The 25,540-nt window shown below is 33.5% G+C and overlaps 1 protein-coding gene across 3 annotated transcripts in view; it reads left to right on the top strand.

The window, feature by feature from the left end:
• The window catches only part of LOC106118944 (WAS protein family homolog 1), a 42,888-nt gene that overhangs the window by 11,598 nt on the left and 5,750 nt on the right, over nt 1-25,540 (top strand). For 2 of the 3 annotated variants that reach the window (XM_013313717.1, XM_013313716.1), the window contains exon 5: nt 20,677-20,815. In XM_013313717.1, coding sequence (XP_013169171.1) covers nt 20,677-20,815 — 139 coding nt within the window. The remainder of the gene's footprint in view (nt 1-20,676; nt 20,816-25,540) is intronic. The other variant, XM_013313718.1, reaches the window with a different exon arrangement.

Genomic DNA, 25,540 nt, shown 5'->3' with positions numbered 1-25,540 from the left:
AACAACTCGTATAGTTGCCATCGTCGCAAAACTTTGTTGATTAGCGCAATTATTGACTTATTGCCTTATCACGATTTGTAGAAAAAGAAATCCCCGCGAATTGTTTGCGTTGCGATTAATGCTTGCCAAAGTTTCGTCTACGTGCTACTACGTCATCAGTTAACACGTCCAGTGCTACTTATTTGTGAGTTACTTATAACGCAAAAATCGTCGTGGCATTAAACGTGTTATTGGAAGCAAATAAGGCCACAATATATTACTCCAGTTTTGACTATACGGGATATCTCAACATATAGAGCCGTTATTTTATCCTGTCACTGAATAAATGACGTCATTTGTGTTACAAGAATTATCCATGCATTAATATAAATCATTAACAGTGGGTTTCTGACACAAAAATCTCTGTATAAAACATATCGTCGTCTCTGTTATTATCGTTCACAGCACAGAGATAACAATATGTTTTAAACGGAGATTGGGGACTCAGAAACCCACGGTAACTACTGCATACAACCTTAGATATATTTAATCTTAATTAAAAAAAAGTCTAAGCAAATTTTAAATGAACAATAGTTTGCTAAACACATCAAATTTTATATATTTCAATGTTTCCACATCTATCAATAGAATAATTTTATTCAATTTGCTCGCTCTTTATCTGTTCTATACGTAGTAAACTTTCTTTATTTTATCTTAATACCACATGCGTAATTTAAAAAGAAGCATTAATTTGCATAATAAATTGTTAGAGTTACTGATAATATCATAGCGTAGATTCCGTGTTTTATTCCTCGAATCACCGTCGTATTTAAGAAATTCACAAGAATTTTACCTTTTTGTTTCGTTCAATATGAGTCAAGTCAATGATGAGCAGAGATAATACTATCTAATCGATAATTCTGTTCTCTAGACACTTGACTGTTTTGTCAAAAAAATAACTGTCAAAATTGGTAGAGATTGTGTGTTGACTTCGAAATAAATACGATTGGTTGTTCAAATTTAGTAACTTTGTGTGTATACATAGGTAACAAAATGCAAGTACTAATATTATAAATGCGAATGTTTAGATGGATGGATGGATATTTGTATGTTTTAAGGTATCTCCAGAACGTCTGCACGGATCTCGGTGAAATTTGGCATACATATAGAACATAGTCTGGAAGAAGTTTTTTTTTTATTTCGCGCGAACGGAGTCACGTGCTACACCTTGTTACGAACTTACAATCAAATTATTCATTTATCAAAACAATTATTAATTTAAAAATTAGACAGATACCAAGAATATATTAATGAATGGCGTACAGCTGAGTCATACGGCATTAACTCTGTTTAAGGAAAATCTAACTTATATAATTATATTTTTTATTTTTTAATTTGATTTATTAACTTTGGCCTAGTATTATAATAATACAGTTCTCGTTAGACTTGTTTTTTTTTTTAAATTGTGATTTAATTAAGGGTGTCATTTGCGCGTTTGAAATATGTACTTGTTTTGAAATGGCAACATTGATTCTTAGAGTTTGTAAAAGGCGATTAATACTTAGTAAAAGAGCGTCGCTGGCTCAGGGGTCAAGCACTTGACTTGCAACCTGCAGGTCCTGGGTCCTAATCCCGCCATGTACCGATGCGTTTTTCGATTTCCGATTTACATACATACATTTATTCGACGTTCTTACGGTGAAGGAAAACATCGTGATGCGACCTGCACATATCTGGGTAGAAATTTGATGATATGTGCGAAGTCAACCAGCCCGCACTTTGCCAGCGTGGTTGACTATGGTCTAGTCACCCGTGACTTAGGGTAGGCTCCGAGCCCCTTGGTGGGGATGCATAGTGAGCTGATGATGAAAAGATATTCTTCTATTTATAAGCAAACATGCGCAAGCATATCTTGTAGTATTAACTACACACTTTTATCTAAACACGTGATTTTACGAAGCAATTCCTAATTATGTTAACCTTTACAATATTTAAATTCAAATTTATTTCATTCGTTTGAGTTTTAAAATTAAAGTTACTTCGTAATAGCGTGCTTCTATAATTTAAATATATAATTTTTATTAGAGCGTGTTCAGTGTTCAGTAAATTATGAGTCACATTATTTTTCTTTATAGTAAAATGGATAAATAATAATTTTATTGCTGTCACTAAAATGGTTTTCAATTCAAATTTTCTTAAAAAAAAATTCATATATCTACATCAAAAAAATATGTAAATCTACAAGTATAATAAGTATTGATACTTTATAACTGATAAGCTGTCGCCCGCGACTCCGTCCGCGCGTAGTTAAACGAAAACTTATGAAGTAGCCTGTGTTCTTCCAAATCATAGTCTGGAACATATTCTGCGTCTATGCCAAATTTCAGCGAGATCCATTCAGCGGTTATAAAGATACTTTCAAACAAAGATCCATCCATCCATCTAAACATTCGCATTTATAATATTAGTAAGATGATAAAAAGTTAAACTAAGCGATGTCCCAAGGTTAAATTTGTACAAATATTTCTGTGAGCGTGCTGTTTGCTTTACATCGCAAGGTCGGCCATTCCGATTTCCAGGACATGGAGCGACATTGGCCCTCGTGTCATCGGTCTGGCCGGCCAAGTTATCTGGCACGCCATCTCTGATGCCGTTAGTGTTGCTAGTATCTATACATTGCACGTTTTTAACCATAAATGGTATTTCAACTTGTCTGTGTCAAATACGCGACTTGTGAGTGTTTAAGAATTTTAATAAATACGTTTCGCTATAAAAGTATGAAATTGTATTTGTAATATAACTATGTTCCATTTTTCTTAAATGCGAGATCGGATTTTTAGGCGTTTGATACAAATATTGTAAATTTTTTATACATCTAATCTCGAAGTGATGAAGGCAGAATATAGTAGCAAATCATATTATTTTCTCTTATTTGTAACTTGCTGTCGCCTTCTACTCCGTCTAAGTTCTACATCTATGCCAAATTTCAGTCAATCCATGCAGCCTGTCTGGAGATACTTTCTAACCAAATCTATCCATCTACAAACATTTGCATTTGTAATTTTATTAAGATTCTTTTTAAATTCCTCTGGTAGTTACGACATTTTTGCTCTCTGGGCAGTAAGTCGTGACGTCATTAATACCAAAAGCTTCTGCAGAAGTTTTACACCGATCGGATGTGTTCATTGTATTATTTGGAAAATATTGCTTTGTTATTGCTCCGAACCGAAATTCCGGCTGCGCGCTCTCGGAACGTGCGAAACGTTTTTGTTTTAAAATTACTCGTATTTCTTCCAGCGAAATGTAAATATTTCCCCAAGTGTGACGCAAAAGTACAACAGTTTTGATTTAAATCTGGTTTTAGTTTCTTTAATTAAATAATTTACTATGAATGTAACATTGGAGTAGCACATACTGTGCCGACCCTCTATAGGGATAAGGGCGGGTTGATGACTATGCATGTAAGATTGATTCTTACAGTGGAAGAAAACATCGTGATGCAACCTGCACAATTTCTGAGAAGAGATTTAAAGATACTTGCGAATTCAACCAACCCGTACTGGGCCAGCGTGGTTGACTATGGCCTAGTCATCCCTAAATTAGGTAGGCTCCGAGCCTGTCAGTGGGGACGTATAGTGAGCTGATGATGAATGAATGAATGTAAGATTGAGACCCGGTTACGTATGGATGTTTTGGTTCAGCCTGACTCTTAGCCTACAACTATAAAGAACCCATTTTCTATAAAAATACTTTGCGGGTTAAACTTAGTGTTTAGAAAACAGAGCGTAATTATTTTTTATATACGAATTCATAAATTAATTATTTATTTAAGCTATGTTTATTCTTTCAAGAATTTAGACTAAGTATACAGACATTTAAACTCTCACTGAATAAAATAATTTAGTTAATTGAATGCCTCGCTTTGATCGAGACAGCGAATAAAACTAATTAAAATAAGAGATTGGCTATTTCAACTGTCTGCGTAATATTTTCTTATATTAACAATCAAATAATTTATCATAAGAATTGAACCTTTGACTTTTTAAAGACATTTTAATTAAAATGAAGTATTCGCTAATATACTTGGATTTTATAATATTTTGTTAATTAAAAGTAAAGCTATTTTTTCTTTACACATTTTGTAATTTTTTTTAAAGGGAAATAAACAAAATTTTGCTTAATTTTTTCGTGCCAAAAAAAACTTAATTAACCAAGGTTACACACTAGCGGCTTGTCTTTAGTTACAAAGTTGCGTAAGCACCAGAGGGCATCGATTCCGAGTAGTGTGGCGCGAAACTTGCGGCGGGTAGCCGTTTCACATTTGCGGAGAGCCGGCCGATTCCTAGAACCGATTAGCCTTATCGGACAGAGATTTCCGCAAAGTGCCGTATTATTTACAGGCTCAAATGCCGCCTACATTACGACCCATCCAATGAAAAGAGTTACATCTGTTTAGAGATATGACTCTTTTCTTCGGCTAGGGCGATATGTTTCATGCCTTTAACGATTTTTTAATGAAAATTATCATTCTAAAACTAGATATTATGTTATGTCTAGAAGTCTTGAAAGTGTATTTTGGGAACAATCTGATTGGTGTAATTGGTTCTAATTCATCGTGTGTTTCATCATCATCAGCTCACTACACGTTAGTTAGTTAGGGGTGACAAGGCCATAGTCAACCACGCTGGCCAAGTGCGGGTTGGTTTACTTCATACATGTCTTTGAATTTCTTCTCAGATATGTGCAGGTTGTATCACGATATTTTCCTTCAACGTAAGAACGTCGGATAACTGTATATGTGTAAATCGGAAATGGAAAAACACATTGGTACATGGCGGGATTCGAACCCAGGACCTGCAGATTACAAGTCAAGTGTTCAAACCCCTGAGCCACCGACGCTCTCATCCCATCGTGTGTTTCCACTGCCGAAACATCTGTATAACAACATATTGATATTTCTTTTTTAAACGGAATGAACCTCTCGGTAATACGGTTAAAGAGATTCACGTTACATCATAACTAATTAATAAATGTAGTATTCCAAGAAAACCTTGCGGTGATGAGATTATTATACGAATTTAATATCGACCAGAATAAATTATCATTGATATCGTTATTGGTATCCATTATTTAATATTCCTTAATAATTATTATTTTTATGATAACGATTCGTCTAAGCTAATTTAGATATCGTTCGCTAATATAGTAATCAAGACTTTGTTACTATTTACTAGCTTACTATTTGTAGCTGTATCGACGGGCCATACAATCGGTTCTTTATCTTCTTATATATAAAATAAAGTCGTGTTAGTTACACTATTTATAACTCAAGAACGGCTTTACCCATATGGCTGAAAATTGGTGAGGAGGTTGCTGAGAGCCAGGAGACGGATATAGGATACTACTTATTCTTTTTTTTCGAATTTATGCCTTGAACAGCTGCTTTTTTTTAACTTACTAATATTATAAATGTGAATGTTTTGATGGATGTGATGTGGATGGATAGATGGGTGGCCTACACTAATTAAGTTTTTTATATATCAACGCGGACGCGGGCGACAGCTAGTAAATCTATATATGACATTTCGACTCCGCTTTCACCCGTTCGGATTTCTGTACAGTCAGCGTCATATAGATCGTCACAGACAAGATATGCAAATATATAGGTACATCAACAGTAATCAATTATATCGGTACAACAAAAGTCCTCAAAATAATAGATACATTCACCCTGCTCAAAAACATCGGTACATACACAGCGTCAAATATATGAGTACATGCAAGGTGCCCATAAATATCGTAGCAGCCACAGCGTCATAAGTAACGAAGCAGTCAAGGTGCGCAAAAATATCGGTACATTTGACAAAATTGAACTCTATCTCTATATACTTGTGATACAATTTGGAATAAACTACTTCTGTTACATTCATTTGACACTTTGCATCAAACCATTTTTCAAAATTTACTAAAAGTGTTCGACGCGGATGACAGATATTATGTAGATAAAACCAACATCAAATTTAAGTTTGTCATCATATATGCTAGTTTGGTCTCGTGGCCTTACCGTTCGCCGCCGTTGGTACATAAGGTTGGCGGTTCAAATCCCAAGCCACTATTTTTTTTTTTGATATTTAAACTTTTTAATTTTAATATCGAAGCACATGTAATTAAACTCTATCGCCGTAGTTATTAGGTACTTTTTGATATTGCCTTGGACTAATGAGTTTGACCGTTAAAGTACTTTTCTATTTCAAACAAAAATGAAGGAGATAAAGCGATGCTATTGGCATGTAATTTGTTTATTACTCATGTTTGTTAAACTTGTACCGGTAAAAATAACACTTTTACTTTTACCTTTTACTGATACTGATTATATTTAAGAAACAAAGAAAAAAAACTGAATGTCAATATCCAAACTACATCAAATTTTTGGTCGATTGCAATAAACATTCCAGTGTGCGTGGGCGCGCACACATATGTAGATAACACTTGTACGTATAGTTTCCGCGCATACCATTCTTAAAACCCGCAAAAACAATCCACGCTCCGACCACTCACTTCACCCGCGATGGTCTAACCTAATTGTTGTTAACTTTATTTAAATTTCTTTCTACCCGACAGCGAAAATTATAAAAAAAAATTGTCGAGCAAAATTTTACATTACCAAATTTTTACTAGTTATGAAAAAATAACCCCGTGATTGATAAAATGATAAAAAAAGAAGCCTGAGATTCGAACCGGTAAACTTATTAAACATATTACGGCAAACATACTAGAACACTGCGCCAAACTAGTATATATTGTGACAAGGCAAAATTTGATATTAGTTATTACGTATCTGTCATATTCGGCGTGACAAACTTTTATAATATATTTAAGTGTTATGACAGGAGAAGAAAAATATTGGGTTGCCCAGTAAATTCGTGCCGCTTTATAAGGAAAATTGAAACCCTGTTCTCTTAAATTTTTGGAAATGTTTTTAAATTATATTGGTACGACTCTATACCTAAAACTTCTTTTATTTTTGGCTAAAATTTTAAAAATTAGTTTTTATCTCAACCAATGAAATGAAATTATTCACAACATAGAAATTTTTGTGACGTTTGATAATGGTGGAAATCCGAAAATGAATCCACTTCAGCTACAGTCTATTTTGAGCTTCCTATCGAAAATCGGAACGAACTTTCCGGACAACCTATAATGTTAATACAAAGTGTCAAATGAATGTAACAGAAGTAGTTTATTCCAAATTGTATCACAAGTATATAGAGATAGAGTTCAATTTTGTCAAATGTACCGATATTTTTGAGCACCTTGACTGCTTCGTTACTTATGACGCTGTGGCTGCTACGATATTTATGAGCATCTTGCATGTACTCATATATTTGACGCTGTGTATGTACCGATGTTTTTGAGCAGGGTGAATGTATCTATTATTTTGAAGACTTTTGTTGTACCGATATAATTGATTACTTTTGATGTACCTATATATTTGCATATCTTGTCTGTGACGATCTATATGACGCTGACTGTACATAAATGTATTTATAATATACACCTACTTTAACATATCAGATGTCCTTTTTTAGATTTTATGAGGATATTGAACTCGTTTTATAAACGTTTTTTAGACTAGCTTCGATAACTACAGAGGCGGTACACGATTTTTCTTTTAACAACTCAGTTCGACTTAAGTATACGGGACAATGGTTTTGGAGTGTCATATTTCTGTGTTATTTACGCGCCCACGTGTTTGGTTTTTATTTTGTGGCTTTTGATCTTTTTCTGCCAGCCAAATACAAATATAGCATTTATTGATATGTTATTTGAATGATTCTAAGAAAGATGTTACCTCAAATATAGAAAATAAATTATGGATTTAGAGTTAATGTTTTAGACAACAAATGTTTGTGCGTGGGTCGAGTTGCTTCTCGTGTCGTAATTGTCTATACAGAAAATATATGAATCGATTATGTGTGATGACTACTTTTAATTTGAACTAACTTAAAATTTAGTGGATATTTTGTTTCGAATGTTCAGAATGTTCAACTTCATAATTTGTTATTAGTAGTTCGAAGTTAAGGCGCGTCTATAGTATATAATGACCACGCATCAAAAGAGGCGGGCGTAATTAAATTGAACATGGCAAGGTCGTGCCGCTAATTACACGTAATGTGCACGCAGATTACATTCAATACTAGATAATCTTCACTGATATCTATTGTTACTCTTATGTAACTCTATGATCGATTGAACCGATCGATTTAATCGGAAAAATGCACGTGGTAGATACTGGCCGGAATACATCACAACATTAAAATTAAATGTTTTGGAGAAAAAAATTCTTTGAGTTCTCTTTTTTTGAAATGTAACATGCAACATACTCAACTAAACCCTTCTGGTCTGCCTACGTATGTTGGCAACACTTCGGGACGTATTCGCACTTCTCTGCGGCCTGACTCAACATATTTCACCGTGTCTATTTTTTTTGATAAAATAAATAATATTGGGAAGGTTTATGTCTGACTGTAAGAGTTTAGTTTAGGAATGTTTCCTGTATTTTTGTTGTATTTATGATAAAACATGTTTTACCATGTGTGATGTGGATGTGACGGTGTACGGCGTACGTGTAATAGTCCTAGTTTTCAGTCCCTAACGTATACATGTGGGCCACATGTCATGGTCGCCATTGTCAACCTTGGCTAATGTAATGAACATGCAGGTGTGATGTTATTGTGTTTTTCAATGTATTGTTGAATTTAATTATTGTAATGTTATACATATAAAATCAAATATAGCTAAAAGTTTAATTGTATGTCTACTATATTTTTAAACTAGCGGTCCCTCTCGACTTCTCGTCAATGTTGTTACGATCGTTCCAGCAATTACACGGAACAAACGCGGTCTTGCGGACCGACATACAGACATAAGATGACTCTTTTTTAAACAATATAAATTCAATTTTTATTGATAAGTATAGATGAGCAGTTAAATAAAGTTCATAAAATAAAAGTAAGCGAAGTCTTAAATCGATGTCATGAGGAGGGCATTGGTTTGTCATCGAATTGTATCGGCGGTCGTCCTTGACGGTCATTAGCATAATATCAATGCAAAATGCTAATGACATCTCCATAGCTGTATGTTTGTATGATTTATCACGGAGGGGCCGCGCCGCTCCTCGCATTATAATGCAGAGGGCGCTGCGCTTGCGACGCATTGTTCAACATAATTGATAAATAAATATGTGTTCATTTTAACTTAATTAAGAGAACATATTGACCATTAAACCAATTGATGTGGAAAAAAAAACAAACAAAAATGTGTGATGATAAAAACAACATATTGTTTGAATTAGCACTTTTAGCATAGCAACTAAGCTAGACTAGGAGATCATAAAGGTTTCGTTATTGCGTAAAAGAATAAAAAAGGTCATAAGTTACAACAAATACGAAGCGAAGCTCAATTAGCGCCTTGTTATAAAGTCGTCAAGAGGACGTACTACCGTCGTGTGATTGCGTTGTCAGCGTAAAACTTTCAGCGCATCCTTTATGCTTTCCCAGTACTAACAGGCGTACAGTTTCATAGTTCCAGTAACTGGCATAAGAAATCTCGTTAGTATTTCTTCAGAAGACGGCGACCGGTGGAAAGACGTCGCCTTTGAATTTACCTTTCGCCGCGTCGTTTAATTGAATATTATTACTTGGTGATGTCTATTTTTTTTGTGCATTTTAATGTATACTAGAAAATAATTATTTCAAAGCTCTATGTATTTATTTTTATATATATTTAGCCGTTTAAATTATCATGTTTTATATGCCTATTTGGCAAACTGCATACTGTTTTCGAAAGCAAATAAAGCTTGTATGTTTGTGATAAAATAATTGAGGATACGATAAAATATATAATAGATAGGAGAGTTACATAGTTTTAGGAAATAACGAAATACGTTAAAATGTTTATGTTTGAACGTGCGCGCGTTGTGGACACGGCCTGAATGTCCAATCGACATTTCTGTATTCATCTCGCAAAAGATTTGTGTCGTTGAATATAATCTTTTGCTCGTTGTCCTGCCGTATCTAGTTGTATATATGAAAGTCAAGTAATTTCCTAGAAGCGACATCGTTCTAAATCTTCGTCAGTTGGTCTTTCTGGTTGCCGACTACGCTCGATCAACCTTACGACTCGAAAGCCGTCCTGATATCTCGGCTCAGATTATACGTAACTCGTTTAGCGGTTGGAAAATCGAGATGTTATCGATCAATATGCTAATTATTTCTCGTTGGAACGACTCGACTGCCAATATGCAAACGTCAAGTGTCTGTCGATTGGAACGAACTAGACAAGTCGGGCTGTAATTGCTTGAAAGCTGGCTGAAGTTTAGAAATAATTGTATAGTAGAATGTATAATACTAGGAGTAATATACAAATTAAATTGTATAAAGTGTATTAAAAGAGCTTGTAATAAATACTTTCTAGCGATGTATGTGTGTAGAATTTAATCGCAAAGTATACACGTAATTGTGTCCTTGTATTTGTTTAATGTGGTTTCGTTTTGTCGTTTCTTAGCATTTTGGTATTTTTTAAATCTTGATTCTTACTATACTAATATTATAAATGCGAAAGTTAGCAAAATTATCTTTTTCCTTAACAGTTTAATTTCTTAAATAATTATATTATATAAAAACTTCCTTATATTCTCTCTCGCAAAAAAGGCGTTACGTTCTACGAAAGTTAAGAGTTTTCGGTTTTAGGTGATTTTGGTGATAATCCTCTTCTTAGTAAAAACAGTCCGCTTTTTAGTAAAAACATGTTTATTAACGTTATTTTTAGAAAATAGAAGGACTCCGGTTTATTATTCGCACCTTATTTGCTCTGGTCATTTAAGTTCAAAAATCTTATCGAAGTAATAAAATTATCAAAGAACACGTTTCGAGTCATTTTTATTGCTATTAGGAATTTGTGAAATTATTTCGTCGAAATATAGCTGCTCGTAAAAATGTTGATTCCATTTCTAATTGAAATCGATTTGAATCTTATTCGTTAGAACATAGAGTTGTAAATAACAAAGCAACGTTAAGCAGTGTATGCTGCGAATAAAAGGAGCAAGTATGTTCGTTATTATAAGTTTCTAAGCTCGGGATTTTCCTTTTTACTTGTACATATTTGGTGCTTTTTTACGTAAGAAAGAGAAATGTTTTAGATTGTTTGCTATTGGAAAATGTTATGTTACGTTTTCTTTGAAGTACAATATTTCTTTGAATAATATTTAGTTTATTGTACGTCTTTTATGACGTCACAAACAGTGGTTAATTTATGTTTCGTTCTTGTGGATTATGTAACATCTTACTAATATTATAAACGTGTAAGTTTAGATGTATGGATGGATGTTTGTAAGAAGAACGGCTAAAAGGATCTATATGAAATAGACGCGTGACAATCATATGACTTATCGAAAGTTATTGTCAGGTCTATAAATTTTTGAGGTTCTCTATGCAATCGCCTCGAAGCGAATGCATTTTATCTAACCCCGCTGATCGATTCTTGGTAAATTGTTGGCTTATATGTACCAGTATTTCTTATTAGAAACTTAACACTAATTGTAGTGCAATTTTAATATGTCGGATAATAGCTCAGTTAATATCATTTATTATTGACATGGACATAAATATAATCATAGTGAATTGCAGGACAACTACGCCCACCAATTGTAATGACATGCAAATACCAAACAGCACTTGAGCAATGAGCTAAATTCCTAAATAGCAACTTTTACGCAATATCATTTATACAGTACTAGCTGTCGCCCGCGACTCCGTCCATGTGGATATATTAAAAATAATTAGTGTACCCTATGTGTTCTTTCAGACTCCGTTCTTTATGTATGCCAAATTTAATCGAGATCCTTTCAGCCGTTCTAAAGATATCTTCAAACACCCATCCATCCGTCCACATCACATCCATCCAAACATTCGCATTTATAACATTAGTAAGTTAAATAATAAGCAGCTCTTTAAGGCATAAATTCGAAAAAAAATTGAATAAATAGTATCCTATGTCCGTCTCCTGGCTCTAAGCTACCTCACCAATTTTCAGCCATATGGGTAAAGCCGTTCTTGAGTTATAAATAGTGTAACTAACACGACTTTCTTTTATATATATAGATTTTAAGATAATAGGACCTATTCAAATCATATTCATTTAATTGACCTCTTAGAATACACCATTTCAATATTTGTTGCACAAAAGTTTGATCAAGAAGTTAGAGTATTTGGTAACCGACTTTAAAAAGAAGGAAGTTCCCAATTCGTCTTTTCTTTTTAATATTTAGGGTTCCGTACCTCGAGAGGAAAAAAACGGAACCCTTATAGGATCACTTTGTTGTCCGTCCGTCTGTGTGTTAAGACCCTATTTTGTTACTTCGTAACACAGATTACGTACATTACTTCAAAATTTCTTACAACGCAGTTTAAAAAACTAGAAGATGAAAAACTTAGAGTAGTATTTGTCATAAGGGAGGAGGTTTTCAACTCGTTTCTATGTTTTTCGTACTTTTTATTTTGGTTTCTCTCCTGTTTGTTCGATTTTTCTCGAATTTCTTTTTTTTATTGAATTTGATGTAATCAATGGTCCCAAAAAGTGTTGGTGCAGAAGACAAGGGGAAACCACTGCAACTATTTTCCCAACAAAGTCATCATGTATACCGACTGATACTTGATGACCACGACTAGTCTGAAAAGACTGCAACCACGAAGAAAAAGAAGATGTAATAAAAAATAGTCTCTACAATCGTAGTTAAATGGTAGTTTCGTTATAGTAGATTCATTTGCGTCATTTCTTGTAATTAATGATAATGCGTGTAACAGTGAATCTGCTCGTTATAATTAATTGAAGCCAATGGCTCAGTGCTGACCTCACGGCGACGTTGGCACCGTGCGATAGTCTGCTATCACTCGTGACATTTGAATAGCGCCACTGATAAATAAAAGATAGAATACAAGGCGCCTAGTGCTCTTCCCTTACGATACAATAACATACGATGCAAATTAAACTCAAAGGTAAAGGAAATAAGGTTTATATTTGTCACACATTTAAACTACGTTATAAATACAGGTTGTAAATCAAGAAGACATCTAATGGGCAAGCTCGCACGCGAATTAAATTATCATACGCGTGCAAACAATGTTATTATTCTAAATATGTTTTGTATAAATCAAACGCTGGAGAATCCATTTGGGTGGTGCTTGTTTTAAATTGTTTATCTTATTAATTTGTTGTTATGAAATAACGAGGGAAACGTTCAGGAATGAGCTTAATAATACGTAAGTACCGAGTGGGCGTTGTTTGTTACTAGAGAAAGCAGACAGAAGGGCACATAAAAATTGAAAAAAGAAGGATAACAAGAAATAGGTACGGTCTGTCAATTATTACTTTTTGTTTAGGAATAAAGGAATTTGTAGTAGTTTTTTTTTATTATACTATAAGATAAACACTGGCATATAACTGTGGCCTTTTTTGTTTTTAACTAATTTTCCTTTTACGACGAAGACATTGAATAAAGTATATGAAAATATAATTAATAATCTTGTCAACACCACTTATCAAATTTGATATTCGAAAACATATAATTATACAGCTTTAAGGAAAATTATTGTTTTCGTAGTACTGTAAATATATGTTTTTGTTAATGTTGTAACTCGTACTGTTAATTTCCACTGCCGAAATATTAGTATGAAAACATATTATACTGTCTTTGATTGTTTTTTAAACAGTTAATTAACTTAGTTTGGATATGTTATGCGAAGAGATGATGATCATATGAACAAAAACGTAATAAGATTGAATGTGGATGCAAAGGTAGAGGAAGTATGATCCATCCAAAGAAAGTATGGATGGATTGTGTGAAAGAGGATAGTGTAGGAATGGGGTAGATTCAGATGTGATAGCTGATAGAGATGTATGGAGAAGTAGTACATACTACACCGACCGTCCGTAGGGATAAGGGTGGATGGATGAATTCTTTTTGAATAAAAGAAAAACCATTTTTTTTGTATGTTTTTTGGTGTGGAAACACAAGGTTAAATTCATTATCTCAGGTCTCGATACGAACGACCTTATTAGGATGCGATAATTCTCTCAAACCGCAATATTGTTTAGATAAGTTTGACATCATTGCCCCTTAATTCTCAGTATTGTTTTCTGAGCACTGATTTGTTTAATTTTCCACTGATGTGTGCGATATATTTTTTTCTAGAAAATTCAATTATCACTTACACCGGTCATTCGATTATAATTAACGCTTTTTCTTACTTATTTTTAGTTGTGCATATTTGTCGTATTTGTTTTAGCATTATATTGAAAAGGAAACTTAGTTTTTTTTTAAATATGACTTTCAAGTAGCAAAAATAACGAAACCCGATAAATAAAAATTATTACATTTTCTCACAAACTGAGTAGAGTGTTTAACTTTAAGAAAAGTTCAACTTATGTAAAGTTTGTTCCAATAACTTCATATGGATTCAATTTCCTTTTACAAAGTTTGTGACTTTTGTGTACCTTTTCTTATAATTTTACCTCTTTTCTAAAACTTGAAGTCTGTATATTTTTAAAGGTTTCGTTCAACACATGTTTTGCGTTATCTTAATGTTTTATTTGTAAAAACACATTTTTTTATTTAATAGATAGAGCGTTTGCTGTTTCATTTTGTATTTTGAATTTATTAGTTAGAATTAATTTTTGTATAATACCGCAGTCTGAAACTAAACAATTTATATTATAATTTAAACGAAATATTTCACGCTTAAATTGTATATTTATCTATCTGTTCTGAAAACATAAAGAGCAATTAAATTTATTTACGATCGACTATTCGTTCCAGTCGCACTTTGTGGAAACAATTCAATGGCTTCGGATAAATGATTCTTAATCGTTAAATTGTTATAGATTACTTAGCGATAACAATTAGAAATAATTTAAACAATAAATATGAAATCCAGATAATCAATTAAATATAGAAAAATAATTTAAAGAATATTAATAATCGTAAATAAATATGTGATATACATTTTCATCTCTTTGTTAGGATTTTAAATTAAATATTGATGTATGATAAACATAAAGATTGAACATAAATAATAAGAACAATCCCGTTAGTTAAATCTAACTAATATTATAAATGCGAATGTTTAGATGAATAGATGGATGTTTGTTTCAAGGTATCTTTAGAACGGATCTCGATGAAATTTTGGCATATATACTCGTATAGAACATAGGGAAGAACACACAACATAATAAGTACCCTACTACTTAGGAATTACCCCGGTTTAATAGACTAACAATGATTGTTTATACAATTTTTAACCATGAATTCTTTATAACCTAATGGTTATGTAGATAGCTTAATTATGTAAATCGTTTTAAATATCATCACAATAAAAGGGACGATGCAGGTAAATATATTTAAATAGCCTCGTAAACATTTGTGGCTCTACTCCTGTAGAGTTTGCTATAAACTGATGTAAATATAAGTAATATATTAATGTATTGATAGAATTTAAAATTCCAACATAAGAATTTACTTAACATTCGCAAAGCTTCTATTTATCCATTCTTGATCATGTGTAAAATGTTACTGGTACACAATTTCCCGTTATATCTATTTGTCATCAGCTTACTATATGTCCACACTGATGGGTTGGAGCCTACCCTAAGTTAAGGGTGACTAAGTCATAGTCAACCACGCTGGCCCAGTGCAGGTTGGTTGACTTCACACATATCTTTGAGTTTCTTCTCTGGTATGTGCAGGTTGCATCACGATGTTTTCCCTCACCGTAAGAACGTCAGATAAATGTACTCGTACATATGTAAATCGAAAAACACATTGGTATATGGTGGGATTGGAACCTATGACCTGCGAGTTACGAGTCAAATGCTTAAGATCCCTGAGCCTCCGAGACTCTTATATAATATTTATTCACTAGGCGATTACTAAAAGAAGATGATAATAGAACTTATATTGGCTGTACAGATAATTAATTTTATATTAGATTTATGCCTTATTTATTTTAAGCAAAATTGGGTAGACATTGTTTCTTGCGGAAGTAATTGCCTAAATTACGTCCATCTCAATTGACTCAGTGTCATTTTTTTATTGGAAATCAATCAAATCAATTCTAAAAAGTCATAAATATTTTAACACTTGGACAACAAACTTTGAATTGCTTAAATCTTATTTAGATTCAAATGTTATAACTAAATGTCCATAACATAACTAAATTTACATTTCAATTAGACGCCGCATTGAGAAATAGGGAATTTAATAATTTATAATTTTAATAGAAATATTATATTGTAGTCATGTCTGCAATACTTTGTGTCTCAAGTATAATTCAATTCATAGACAATGCTAACTCCACTCTATACTCCTTTCCTTAAAATAAATTATCAGTGACTTGTATGTTTATTTCTTAAAACAAAGATTTGTTTATGGTTTACAATCAACATATTTGTTTATTGAAAATATCAATAAAGGACCACACGTTATGATTCATCTAAAAATAATATGCGACATTATTTTTGGTACGAATCTTTGTGTTATTTTTATTTTGAATTTACAAGGATATTTGACGGCAGTTCTTGGAGAAACTTACCGTCAGTTATCCTCCTTTTATCCGTTTTAAAAATATTTTCAAAGTAACTTTGTGTTACCACATCAATGTAATAGTTAAGTCTAGTCGATTGGAAACCTGGACCGTGTCGTCGAGTTATAAAAGGGTTTCCGTTTAATTAGATTATTTAACCCTATACTTGTACTGTTTTGTATACAATATCACCCCTTTCTCTTTGAAAAAACAAGGAGTAAAATATAGTATTAACAAGCTCATGCAACAAAAGTCCTGTGCATATAAGTGGCTTCATTGTGAACGTAATATGTCGCAATTCAAGTTAATACCTCATTACATGACGCCTAATGAAAATGTTTATGCAATACTTGTAATTATCAGCTGTTACGTTACGGAATGAATGTGCGCAAAAAGACATTATTATTGATTGTAGTAGGAAAATTACAATATTAACCCTATTGATAACCTTGACCTTTTTGCGATATACATCGAGATCCAAGTATTTCATTGAAGTTAAAACTAACTATAATTTTATTATGAATTTATTTAAACAAACTTGCCTGTTTATTTTTACGCGAATTATACCAAAAATTTCGGCGAAATGAATTAATGTTTGTTTATAAGAAATACCTAAAGGTAAACTTTAGAGGTCGCAGGGTGACAGCGAAGTGAACGTAATATATAACTTGTTGGAGATGAACGCATCCACACGGAAGTAATTGATTCGAACGGGGAGACATTGGCAGTGGCGCCTGAAATAGCTTTCGAGCGGTCACGCTTCCCAGAACTTTCTAGTGGCAAGTGACGCGACGCGGCATATTGGCGCCCAAACAGAAATAGCGTTTCGTGGGAAAGAGTTTCCTTCTTCAGTTCTAAATAAAAAAGTACGGAATTAATTTTTATGCTTATAAAATTCTAACATAACTATGCAAGGACTTCCCCAAGTAAGAAAACTCTATATCTACGTCCCATAAAATTTGTTGCAATAGACTAATAGGATTTTGCAAAAAAGAACAACTATTTAAATTTTAAACTACTACTTACGTACTGTTAGGAAGAGAAAATGTGGCAGCGTATTGGCGCAACACTAGCCTTACAAAAATGTTTGTGTCCCCTCACTATTCATTCTGACACTGGACTTGTAACGAAAGCACGTCATTCGAGCCAAAGGATTCTAACTAATAATGTCTAAAAGTAAGTACTTCCATAAAATATATTATCCAAGGGCAGTTAGAGAACATTATAAAAAATGTAAGGATCATCAGTACCACTTCAGTAAAAACATTAAATCAAGCAGAAAAACCACTACGAACAACAATCCATGTATCCTTTTAAATGAGTAATCAATGTCATTAAAGAACATTGTCAGAAAAAGAGAAATATTTGGAATCGGTGTGGTTCCATCGCGCGTTTTAAAGGTTACCATGAATGATTCAACACTATAAGATTTCATTGGAAGTCTGGACGGAACGGGTTTTTATTTACGCAACGAGTATCTGTATCGTCCAATCGCTATGCTGACCTTAGCTCTTCTTGGACTTGTAAAGCTGTTCTTGCTTCCTTCGGTCAGTTTGACAAATTCTTGTTAAGTGCAACGGAAACGTTACTTAGCAGAAATATCGATGTACCCATCCACTTCTATCATGTTGTTCTTTGCCTTTTTGCAAATATATTATACCTGTCGACCTATAAAAACTTTTTGTAAGTCGTTCGAAGAAAAACCAACTCGCTAGCTGCGAAAACATTGAAAAGACCATGTCTTTTAACTAGATACAGCTACGGTTTAACTATAACATCATACCGTATACTTCTTTGTACAAATCTGAATAAAAATCCACTTACTCTAAAACCCCATAGGATATTCTCGGATTAAAGCTTTATTAAAACGGAGTTCCAACCGTGACCATATACAGCCAGGATTTCAAGATAAATTATCTTATTGCGGTCTATCGCAATACGTCGCTGAGTTAGTTCTACTTACTTGGGGATTTTATTATGTTCTTTATATCAATACCGGGTAATGTTTATGCTTACAAGTAGATAGTAGAGTCGGATCCCTGTTTGATTCTCATAATTCGTCGTCAAGTCGTCATTACAGTTTACCTGTTCAAGTTTCAAGTTAACATTTTATTTGGTCTAAATGAAACCTTATTATTTTTATTCAATCTTGTTTACCTTCGACGAAACAATTAAGAAAAAAAAATTAGATCGCTATTCGCAAGTAATTATCCAATTCTTATAAATTTCTGATAACAAGTTATTGTTCGAGTATTGTAATTTTTTTTATATAATAGCTTGTTGTTAGTAGTCTTGAAGCGGCTAACTTATTTGTCTCACTGCAAATGTTTATTTTTTCTTAGTAAATTGATACTTGTATAATTAATGTTCAATTCGCGCAATATACAGTCCAACCTGGATAAGCGAGAGTCCAAGGTATCGCAATATTCTTTATCGCTAGTGGAAGATTCTTTCATAACGAAAATTTTTCTCGCTTATAGAGATTTCTTTATAAAATGTAATATTTCGTAAATATATTTTATTATGTCGAATATGTCTGTGTATTTAATGGTTATTTCAAATACACGCATTGACGCCACGATGTTAGAAAATATTGACGGCCTCAAGTTTTTTTTTATAAAAATAATATTACACTTGAATATTCAACATAACGTAACTAACGAAAACGCCTTTAGTGTTAAAATGTCACAGTTAACGTTCAGCCCTAACAATACCCTAACCTTTTAACAGCATACATAATGTTTAATTTATTTTATACTACCCATTAGAAATTATTGCCAATGATACTTCAAAGGTCAAACATTTTTACTAAAATATTTATAAATTCAAGAGTATACAGTGTCTTAAGTTAATAGGCTTTAAATGCTAAACTACTCTATAAGAAATTGTTTTCAATTTTTGCAAGTGAATTATCCCATTCATATGATAATGGTCATACTAGGGACATTATTGTGAAAATGAAGTTATTTATCGTACATCTGTTTATTGTTTACCAAATGATCACAAGCAAACAACGTCTTAAGAATAAAATATAAGTATGATATGTTGTACTATGGAACTCGGAGACTGCCAGATGTGTTACTACCTAATTTGTAATACATGGCGAATAAGGATTGTGTTTCCCCTCGGACCCGGAGGAAAAGCTTAGTTACGTCGTTATTTTGCCATAGTTTTCACCTAATGTTACTACTAACATGTTTAAGTATGTGTTAAGTATATATATATAAGTAAATTCTAGCTTGATACCTTCACGCGAGCTTTAGAAAAAGCGTCTTGACAGACAGACGAACGGACAACAAAGTGAACCTATAAGGGTTCCGTTTTTTTCCTTTCGAGGTACGGAACCCTAATAAATGGATGGAATTGGAAGTTCACCGATGTGTTAAATGAGTAATTTTAATGCGATTAGTTAATGAAGATCGATCGATCTAAATTAATGGAGTCAATCTGAGCGTAACATAAATAACACGAATAGCACATACTCGCAATAAGATCCAATATAATTATGCGTCCGAGCGTTATGTTGCCTATTTAGTGTGTATACCTAACTTATATCCTATCTGAATTCGATATTCTGCAATTAAACTGTCAATAAATATAAATGGCCGGCGGTCTGGATTTCTGAAATGGTTAAGGGAGAAATAAGGTTCTAATCAAGAGCGTCGGTGGCTCAGTGATCAAGCACTTGACTTGCAATCTGCAGGTCCTGGGTTCGAATCCCGCCATGTACCAATGTGTTTTTCGATTTCCGATTTACATATGTACATTTATCCGGCGTTCTTACGGTGAAGGAAAACATCGTGATGCAACCTGCACATATCTGAGAAGAAATTCAAAGATATGTGTGAAGTCAACCAACCCACATTGGGCCAGCGTGGTTGACTATGGCCTAATCACCCTTAAATTAGGGTAGGCTCTGAGCCCCTCAGTGGGGACGTATAGTGAGCTGATGATGATGAAGGTTCTAATCGAATGCACACATACACAACCGAGATACATGCAATAATCCAGTAATGATGTCTCTAAATGCATCGTTTAATAGTTTAATTTCTTTTGTTAGCAGAGACGAAAAGCCGAAACAGTTGCCTCCTCCATCCGGCGGAGACGCGCACTCAAACCTGATGGCAGCGATCCGGCAAGCGGGCGGCGCGGGCCGAGCTAAACTACGCCCGGCCGCAGCAGACGCAACGCCTGACAAGGTAATGCCAAGTTGTAATAGCTCATGATATTTCGAGTTATTTTCCTCAAATGATACAGCTACATAGTCAAACTAGATGAGTAATAATGGCTCATAAGGTATTCCTGTCAGGATCATAGTCAAAATAACGTAAAAATATATATCAATACCCCTGCCTTATATCCAATATATAGGCGATTTTCGTTCGTGCGTCCTAACTAAAGTTGTTTATTTCTTCCATCTAAAGTAAAAGACATCGATACCTTTATTTTTTTATTATAAATAACGAAGAAGAATTGATACGTGTCCCGATTCGCGCATTTCATGAACAGTAAAAAGGTCAAATCTGTTCAGCTAAAACACGACTGAGTACTTTGCCGGGAATCGATTTTGGAACCGGTCTTAGCACGCGCCCGCCACTGCGCCGAGTGAGCTGACAAACGACATTCTATTACCACCATCCACATACAACCACACTTTGACAACCGTTAAGACCACATGCTACTTGAACTTTCTTTTAAATAATCAACCAATTTAGAATCATTGGCCAATTGAAGACATTCTATAATATTAAACGTAAGCTTTTCTTTTACATCATAACCTTTTTTAAATCATCAGTTCATTGTAATGTAAATAGCTTCTGTAGATAGCCTCAAGGCACACGACAAAGTCACTTCGCCATTTAAGTAAGTTTACGTGCTCGTGTCTGACAAGGATGTGCGACCGACAACAATACGCTCGTTAATGATTATGTACCCGACATTGAAGTAAAATGTACGTAACTACACTTGACTTACTGAGAAATATATCATTACCGACAATGTGTTATCTCTTGTAATCGTACAAGTGCCCTTTTGCTGTATTTTTAGAAATTAATAATTACTACAAAAGATAATTTTATATGAACGTACTCTGAACCGACTGTACCGTCCCATCTGTCTTACAATTATTATAAATGCGAATGTAATGGATGTTTGTTAGAAGGTATCTCCAGAACAGCTGCATAGATCTCGCTGTAATTTGATATAGATGCAGATCATAGCCTGGAAGTACATTGAGTACTAATTAAGTTTTTTTTTTAATTCCGCGTGGACGAAACCGCGGGCGCGAGCTAGTAGTCTCTAATTCTTATAACATTTTGTTATTGTGTGCTTCATACTCGTAGTTAAATTAAGTTAAGTTAAATTACGTGCATTACCTTATCTCTACGCTAAACTTAATGTAGTAATCATGTAATCGATTATATCTTTTTGTCCTCCGCTTATATGCTAAAAGTCTAAAGTTGATACCGAAAAAGTCTATTCACCGTTTTTAGGGTTCCGTACCTCGAAGGGAAAAAAACGAAACCCTTGTAGGATCACTTTGTTGTCAGTCCGTCTGTCTGTAAAGACCCTTTTTACTAGATCTAATACCTTCTATATCAGTACGATTTATTTTGTGTTAATATAAATCGTACTGATATAGAAGGTGCTCAATTTGCGCTTTATTACCTCCATCGCTGTAATAAGCCCGCGAATTAACCGTCAACTAGCGGCGCTTGTTTTAATCGTTCAACCTTAACGATCATATGATTCCGAGAAATCGATACCCTCTCGTAATCGTCATTATTTTTCATTCGATTTAGGTTGCATCGATATAATAATAGTAGCCAGTATTTGTTTATGCTATAATGCTATAATTCATATTGTGGATAATTCAAGCTTACATGGTCGTGCACATTTGTCGTCAGTTTCTTGTTCCAATTACAATTTTCTAAAAGTTTTATAATCATATATGTAGAGGCGTATTAAATTGTACAGTCATAAAACTTGCCTGTTGGCCAAAACATTGACCTATTAAAAATGGGAACAAACTTTAATAGATGTCCATGTCGCTCGAGACAAAACCTATAGTTTCTATTTTTGTATCTATACCACAGAGTATGTATAATTGTAATTCATGCCGGACGCTTCAAGGAAACCGTTGTAATTGTATGCTGGCGTACTTCTAAGAATGACAAGTATTCTGCTCTGTGATAACGTAATATTGATAATAGTATCAACGGCTATTGTCTTGTTTGTGTGTGTGCGACGTATGTGTGTTTCCACGTGGTGAGGATTACGTGCGAGTTGATATCGAAATCCGTTATTTGCAATGTGAGATCCTTTATTGTTTATCGTAGTAGCGCTTGACCTTTTATCTCGATGTTTCGACAAGTTGGTCCGCTGTATCAACAGTATTGTAGTTTTAACAAAAAAAAATTATCAACAAATATTCGTACGAATTTGCGTTTCAATCTCTTTATCAGTTTACTTTTATTATAAAGTAGCTGTCATCCGCGACTCCGCGCGCGTAATTAAAAAAAAATAATGAGTCAATGTGTTCTTCCAGACTATGTTCTACATCTATGCCATATTTCATCAAGATCAGTTGAGCCGTTCCGAAGATTTAAACAAACATCCAAACATCTAATCATTCGGTTTTTTTTTAAATTATTAATAAGAAGTAAGATAAGATAATATTAGTTAGAAGTAAGATTGGTTAATATAAATCACCCCAAAATATTCCATTAATATATTTCAGTGTGATAACACAATGGATGGCATGTGAATTCAATTCACACACCGGTTTTAATTGAACTCTATCGATACACCAGGACCCACGCCTCACAGATTCCTTGAAAACATTCGTTTGCCTTTTTGCCCACGCCTTCGATACAAACTACCGCATTTAGTTTACGTTTGCGCAACTAAGTATACTTTTAAGGGTGGTCACCCTTGGTGTATATTTAGTACTAACGTTTACCCGCGGCTTCATCCACGTAAAACAATCTCTACTAATAAACATAGCCTTGTTGTTCAGTGAATGGATAAAAATTTTCGAAATCGGTCGACTAGTTTTTCGGTTTTTTTTTTGGTAACATGCAAAAATACAAATCTTTTCTCTATATTATAATAGTATAGAAGCGTAGATAAGATATCTACTCAGAGGCACTTTTAATAACCACTTTAAAACTCTGAATCCGGGGGTAAGTACACCTTTCGAATAAATTTGAGTCGTATAATTTGATTGAACGATATAAAGATTCTCGTATCACTTTAGTCAGATCGATACGATATTTACAATTTATTGGATTTTCACTTTAAAGTTGTTCATTAGCTCTTTCCCTTCACCACGTGCTTTAAATGATTTTAAACGTGTCAGTTATTTTTAATAATAAAGGGTTTTTAAATAAATAAAGGTAATTTATTAATACATTTCTTAAAACATCTAAAATGTTATACAAAATTAAATTTGGAATCAAATGCTTCTTATTACGTGTAAAGAGTAAGTTTTTTGATTAGATTCCCTTTGTCTCGTTACTTCAAAGTTAAGTAAGTGTATCTACGTTAATGTAAAAGTTCAGTTGCTTTGAAATAAAAAACATTCTAAACTTATTATTTATCAAAGCTTACTTAAAGTGGCTTAATAAAGGAACTACAGCGTTTTTTTTTCTCTACATCCATTTGAAGTATCTTTTAAAAGATTCCCAGAGTTCCGAGTCCCAGGAGATAATGAATGGTTGTATTCTTCCACAACAACAACAGCTCGATACAATTGTATTAATATCGATTCAAGTTAGTCAAATCGTTATATCGTTTAAAGAGAATCGATAATTTTCCGTTGAACAGTCATTTCGCATGAGCCGGCTTTTGTCGCGCGTTTCCAGAGAATATGTGATGTGTACGCTCCTTTCGGAGACGCGTTTGTATGTCTCTTTGTTTTTATAGATCTTTCGCTGAAAGAACCAACGCCTGTGTTCGTAATGGCCTACCCTTTGCGTTCACATCTGTTGGCTGTAACAAGGAATACGAATTAATGAATACGCGCCTTTATCGCCCTAAAAAAAGTTTTTATGACACGTTACATTGTACCTGGAGAAGTGTTCCAGAGTCTTTTGAATTTGTAAATGAATTGACACGAATTTGCATTAATTAAATGAGTGGTTTCTTCCATATTCATATTAAATATATATCTTAAAATCTTATATCAACACTATACCAATGTTATAATTTTCTTATATATAATTATACATGCATCTGTTTACCGATCTTTGTTTTTTTTTTCGAGTAAAATTTATATTACATCAATATGAGTAAAGTAAAATGGGATAGTTAAATCTCTGGAAACGGAACGCATACGTCTATGTATACGTACTTATGAGTCAATACCCTTTTATAATTTAAAGCGACTCTCCGCATGAAGTGAGGTAATGGATACACCGAAATGGTCGCGGCGTGATACTTCGTTTAATATCGGGGCCAGAGTTTCGGCCCCAAAAAAGAGTATCGATAACAAAAAATCTTTCGATATTATCGTCATAAAAACACAAATCCCATTTTTTTGTCGAATATAGGTAGCACAAAAATGTGATTCATTTTATTTGTATTTTAATATAAATTTAATTTTTATACAAAAACGTTTTTATGAAACACTAAGTTATTGAATGTAAAAAATGCTGTATCCAAACTTAATTCGTAACCTCGAAATCATAGTTAGATGGTTTCTAAATTGGGTAGTTAATATTGCTATTTCCAAGTCTTCTTTTTGAATAACTTTCTATTAGCTGCTTTAATTTTGTTATGGTTATAATACACAATGACACATAACCCAAATAAGACTACAAAAAATATTTAAGATTTATGCCGAAATATTCAAACTCTATAGATCGATTTATCTGTTTAACAAAATATAGCGCGTGACCGTAACTAATTGTCAATTCTAGTTA

Source organism: Papilio xuthus, unplaced genomic scaffold (assembly GCF_000836235.2).
Source record: "Papilio xuthus unplaced genomic scaffold, Pxut_1.1 DF827542.1, whole genome shotgun sequence".
Lineage (NCBI taxonomy): Eukaryota > Metazoa > Arthropoda > Insecta > Lepidoptera > Papilionidae > Papilio > Papilio xuthus.
Note: the sequence above shows the minus strand (reverse complement) of the source record. Positions and strands in the feature narration are given on the sequence as shown.